The sequence below is a fragment of the Arctopsyche grandis genome, chromosome 5 (assembly GCF_051622035.1).
Source record: "Arctopsyche grandis isolate Sample6627 chromosome 5, ASM5162203v2, whole genome shotgun sequence".
Taxonomy (NCBI): Eukaryota; Metazoa; Arthropoda; class Insecta; order Trichoptera; family Hydropsychidae; genus Arctopsyche; species Arctopsyche grandis.
In genome coordinates, this window is record NC_135359.1 from 11,693,257 (window position 1) to 11,699,475 (window position 6,219).

At 28.9% G+C, this 6,219-nt stretch overlaps 1 protein-coding gene across 1 annotated transcript in view; it reads right to left on the reverse strand.

Annotated features, from left to right (window-relative positions):
* LOC143912321 (neuropeptide SIFamide receptor-like) overlaps nucleotides 1-3,934 on the reverse strand; it is an 89,485-nt gene extending 85,551 nt beyond the window's left edge. The window contains exon 1 of the mRNA XM_077431604.1: nucleotides 3,328-3,934. Within this exon, the coding sequence (XP_077287730.1) occupies nucleotides 3,328-3,934 (607 nt within the window). The remainder of the gene's footprint in view (nucleotides 1-3,327) is intronic.
* Nucleotides 3,935-6,219: the final 2,285 nt, after the last annotated feature.

Consider the following 6,219-nt stretch of genomic DNA (forward strand, 5'->3'; position numbering starts at 1 on the left):
GAAAGACGATTATTTTTGTGCATATATATATATATATATATATATATATATATATATATATATATATATATATATATATATATATATATATATATATATATATATATATATATATATATATATATATATATATATATATATATATGTGGTGCGAACCGTTTCAATAATGAAATCGAATAAATTGGCAAACTCTGAGAGAAAACGATCGACTAAGAGTCACAAATATCCAAATCTGACCAGCAATACTATAGAAATACTTATTCTCAATGGAGATCAACCCAAAGCTTTAACCCGGAAACCTCTCAGTGGTAACACAATCACCGATCTATGCCGCTGGCATTCCAAAGTCATTATTCGCTGTCGTATCAACGGACACAATACTAGTAAATTATATAAAAAATATTTAAAACTTAAATTATTCTGCATTGAAATTAATGAGTTGAATTGAAAACCGTTCACGATAAAATTTACTTCAGTCAAAAAATTCAAACCCATAACCCGATATATTATACCTACATATAATACATTTTTAAAAGCAATATTGACATATTTACTACCAAAATCGAATGGACCGAGTCTTTCACGACGGGAAATACTCTCTGGGGTTCAACCGATGTTGGAATATGTGCTTTCGAGACGGTTTCATCTTCACTATAAATATATATGAGATGTGGGCGGTTTGGTCCACAGTTCCGTTCCGTCAAAACCTTTTGTCCCTCTGCCCGCTAAGAGGCGCCCTTTACGACGTCGTAAATTTATTTGTAGAGCCTACATGTAAGATGTACATACATATAAACGCAGGACTTTTAATACACCCAGGAATAATCGGTGTCTCCCTGGCTAATTTTGGGTCAACCGAGACAACACCTGAACGTCCTATTTTTTCCAATTCTAACAAAAAACAGCACACATACACACACGGATAGTAGAGAAATAGCTGTTTAATGTAGTGAGTGTTAATTAATCATGATTGCTGATAACTCACGCAGGTCGTTAGTGTGGTTCAAAACTGTTGATCACTCAAAAAAGTAATGTTCTTATCTATAGCTCTCCATATATTGTTTATTTAGATATTTTCCCTTAAATGATGTATGTATGTGCGTAATAGTCTCTTATATCAAAACTATTTGACATTATCACGTTGAAAAAACTAATGCTGATCAAGATACTATAAAATACCATTTTTTGATGAATTTCATCTGAGACTATTCTATCAAAAATCGTATTAGATTTATGTGTTTGTGTTGCCGTTGGTACAATTTTTTTGTGTATTTTTTCAGATACGAAAATTTACTGAAACTTTATACTTATTAAAATTTTCAATCAATGATATTGTTGTTGATGATATTAAAGACTTTATATCCATTTTCGGTGCCTAAAGCAATATTAAATTCCATCAAATAATTGGAACAAAAAATTAAAGTATTTCAAAATATTATTAATATTCATTGTATTTTATTTTAGATCAAATAATCGTAATGGATATCTTAAGTTCGTTCATTCAAAACATTATATTCATATACTGTAATTTATGTACATATTTTAGCCGTGGATGGATCAAAATTAATTATATTTGTTCCTCGCTGAAATATTCAACGTCAGTTGCAAGATTAATGAACGTAATTAATTAATATACTTTATCACTGCAAAAAGCTTTATAAATAAAGTAAATAATCGAAGCATAAACTTTACTGTCACAATTTAAACGCCGACCACGTTTATTGACACTATAAATAAAATCTAATCTCTTAATTTATATAAGAAAAGTAAACAGACATGTGTAATTCCTAGAAGGAGGCAGCAAAAAGTAACATAAAAATTGTAATGAAATCGTAAAATGTAATGTGATAAAATTTATATGGAAGCTGATTTATATCAATTTCAATTAATAAATACTCGTATAAAGATGAATTCATGTACATATGTTTCCTCCCAAATTTCTATATACATATGTACGTATGTGTAATATAAACTAGCATTTTAAAAATTATTAAAACAGGACAAATTGTAAATAAATTAGAAAAAGTAAACTTAAGCCATTTGCAGTGCATTGTGTGCTTAAATTTCAGTAGCGAATTCAAAACTAGGTTTCGCATTAAATCCATTACGCGAGCTTTGCATGCAATCTATTACCGTCGCATATACAGAAGCAAAAAGCTTTCATCGTAAAATTGCATTTACAGAATGCGAACGTCCCTATTTCGATGACTGATCGAATGCATTTACATATTTTAAAGAGTTGATCGATTGACTATAAAATTGCACTGACACTGCATGGTGCAAACGTAATGCGATCTTATTTATAGTACAAATTTTTTTTATTTCGCCTGTTTTATTTTGCGATACGATTTATATTACTTTGTATATTTTGGATTCGTGAAACAAAATAAGTCTCTTCTTATTTCACAACAAAGCTCCGGGAACAAAATGAACCGTAAAAATTCCGAAAAATCTGAGATTTAAGGGCTTAATAATCGTAAATGTCAATGCTTAATGAGCAACAAAATTAATTAAGTCAAATATCTTACTTATATACGTATTTTGAACAAATGAAATGGAAATTTTTATCTAATAGAAAAATTTCCTTCAATAACACTCACATAAATACTCATAAAATAAAACGTATGTAAGCGGAACTGAAAATGACATAAATAAATAAACACATTTTATATTTTTGTATAAAAATATATAAATAGATTTTTTGAAAGCATTTTCACCGGAATTAAATAAAAAAATCAATTTTTTAACTGACAATAAATTATTGCAACATTATGATAAATCAGTTGAATGTGTGATTAAAACATTTTTGTTTTGAGGCTAAAATTCTAATTATATTTCATGAAACGTATCATATTTTTTATCACATAAGCATCTAATTATTCTTTGCTTCAAGAAAAATTATTATCTTTAAAATATTTTATATCTATAACTTTACATTAATCCTTGAACCTAGAAATTAAATTTCAAAGTAAAAAAAAAAGATTATATGTATATTATATAATTTGCCTATATACCTACTCGTACATTTATATATCATTTAATTTATTTATATATATATACAAATGTTTAGGTAAAGAAATTATTAAGAATTAAAAGGCATTGAAATGTAAATAAATAAACGAATTTTCAAGAAGTAATTAAATAATTTAATCCATATCATTATTGAATATAAATTGAAACTAAATTTTAACTTTTTGTATTTTTTCCGAATAGTATAAATATATTGTAATAATTTAAATATTTTTTTTTTGTGTATCATCATTATCAACCGACTTGAATAGAATATGTACATATAAATGATTAAAGTGATCAAAAAATGGTACTCACGAACAAATATGTTGGACATCAGGGTTGCCGGAAGACAGAAGACTATCACCAGTATATCAGCAACAGCCAAGTTCACAATGAAGAAGTTGGTGACGGTCCTCATCCTCGGCGACCTGAACACCACAGCAATGACGAAACAGTTTCCGATAAGGCCGACGGCGAAGACGATCAAATAAGCCACACAGTATACAGCCGTCAGGGCTGAATTGTGCCTGTAGTAGTAAAAATCAGGACTCAGTCCATTATTCGTAGCATTGGACATACTAGAGTTGAAGATGACCGTCGGCCTCGTGACGGCGAAGTCAGTCAGAGTGTTCTTCGCCGTGTTCAAGAAACCCATTCCGTGAACCGTCGATATTTTATTATCGGGGCTGTAATTGCTGCTGACCATGTCAATGATCGAATTCGAGATAATATCGACGAAATTGTTTGCGGTCTCTCTGTACATCATCTCGGCTATCGTGCTGTTGAAGTGAGCTCGAAAGTGATGCCTAGTTCTCGGATGAGTGGCCTCAGTGGAAGAAGCAGATTGAAGAAAGGGTGTAGCTCTACGTTTCGTATTATCAAAGTCCAAGTCTTCGCTGTCGGGGAGTCTCAATGAAGCCATCTGATGATGGATCGTATCAAAGTCCATGAGATCAGGTGGATCGTCCATGCGAAAGTTGCGTTTCAAATACGACCATCAAACATATGTAAAACACTGTTAAAGTTCGTCACTGTCAAAGTTTCGATTTAGTTTGAAAAAAGTTCTCGGTGAAAAAATATCTCTTATTTGTATATTGTATATATATAGGATGTATTAAAAGTTGCGTGTGCGGGGGCGTGCAGCGTCTGGGACGTCGCGTCGCCGAATGAAGTGGTTCGAGGAAAAGCGGAAAAGCTCTGTCTATCCTGTTGGGAAAGCTCGCGCGCTTGCGCGTGCGGGAAATGCAACGGGAGCTTTTGCATAACTCTCGAGTCGTTGCGAATCTTACGATCCTGCGGCTTGATTCTGAGCGGGCTGTTGTCGAATTTTATGACTTCAGTTAAATTTTTTCAATCTCATTTAATATTGCTTTACACAGGCTACCAAGAACGTGAAGATCTGTAATGATGATTTTCCGATTTCTCCTGGACGCATCATTATACAGAATTCTCATGAATGTACCAACCGCAGGTTGTGAACTATTGTTTTTAAATTCAAATTTCTATGTATTCAATCTTACCTTTTCACATTATTATTGTTCATGTTATTTAAAATCAAAAATTCAAAATTATTATCATATAAAAAAATAAATGAAAATATTTTAATAACATTTTTCATGTCGACTTTTTTCTACTGTTTTCATTGATCAATTTCATCACACATTTTAAACTGAAAATAGTGGAATTTTTTCAGAAATCTATATTTATATATATTATTTACGTTATTAATTCCGTGAAACACACACACACACACACTTTTAAATAACTTGAATATCGTTGATAAAACTCGAATGAATAACAAACGACTGAAACTCAAAGTAGCTAATTGACTAGTAACGTAGCAACTGCCATGTCAATGTATGAATATAATAATATTGTTTTAAATCAATTTGAATTTGAATTTAAAATATTTAATCCGATACAGATTTATTGTTATTACATTTCCACTTAAGCACATTTAAATTCAAGAATGAAAAATATATTAGCAATTCAAAATCGATTAATTCCAAATGAAAATGATTGTGAATAAAATTGACGCTAATGTGATTCAATTTTATGTGAGGAAAAAAATGAATTTCAAATTTGATGTTTTTTATTCTTAATTTATTGTATAATGATCGCACTTTGCATATATTGTTTGTATATTATGTTTTTTTCATTAGTCGCCATTAGCATAAGCCTAAAATACATACATTCATATATTATTCAGTACCGATTTTAGAGTGAAATTCAAATACCATAAAATTAATGGCGCTAAACAAAATCAGATCTGAATATTAAAGATCCACTCAGAATTAATTAAAGTGATTATAAATTATGCCACATGATAAATAAATAAAAAGTAAATGCATTTACAAAACAATTTATTAACAATTCAATAAAATACATTTCAATGATGGTATGAGTATATTGTTACATTTCTTTTTAAATTTACAATTTATTTACACACTCAATATTCAGCTTAAGGTATATTTACAAGATTAAACATTAATTTAGAGTATAAACTTTTCTATTGTGTACATATAGTGGGTAACCATTTTTATTTTTATATTGTTTTTATATATTATATGTATATGTAGGTGTAACAGATTTATCTTTGGAAGTCAATAAATATTGATTTGGTTTATTGGTAACGAAAACAACAAAAATCGATTAATTTAAATATTTATAATAAAATTTTAAGGTACTACTATAATGTAATGAAATCTCAAATATACATATAGTATTACTCAGTCGGAAAAAAAATGTTAAATTTAAAAAAATCTTTCATTAGCACAGTAGGTATTCTAATATAATATTTTTTCTGCAATATTTCATTTCCAAATTAAACTTAATATTAAAATAAAATTTACACTTTAAATTAAATTTCAATTATTATTGGGATAACCGAAAAATCAGTGATTTATTATATATTTATATTTCATAGTTTTTAAATGAAAGTTGAATTTATAACTGATGTAATTCTCTTTCTTGTATTTTCTGTACATTATTTGTTTAAGAATTTTATTTTTTATATAACTACTATGTTTTTTTAATTTGGGTATATTTATGAGAGTTGAAATTTATAATATGTATTTGTCACTGATTGTCATATCATTCCAATGAATGTTTTTAAAGTTATGCTATTTGAGAGCATATGTACATACATAGATGTAAGAGTTAAAGCAATTTATACAGCTATGTCTACAGACAGCTTGAGGCTTTTAA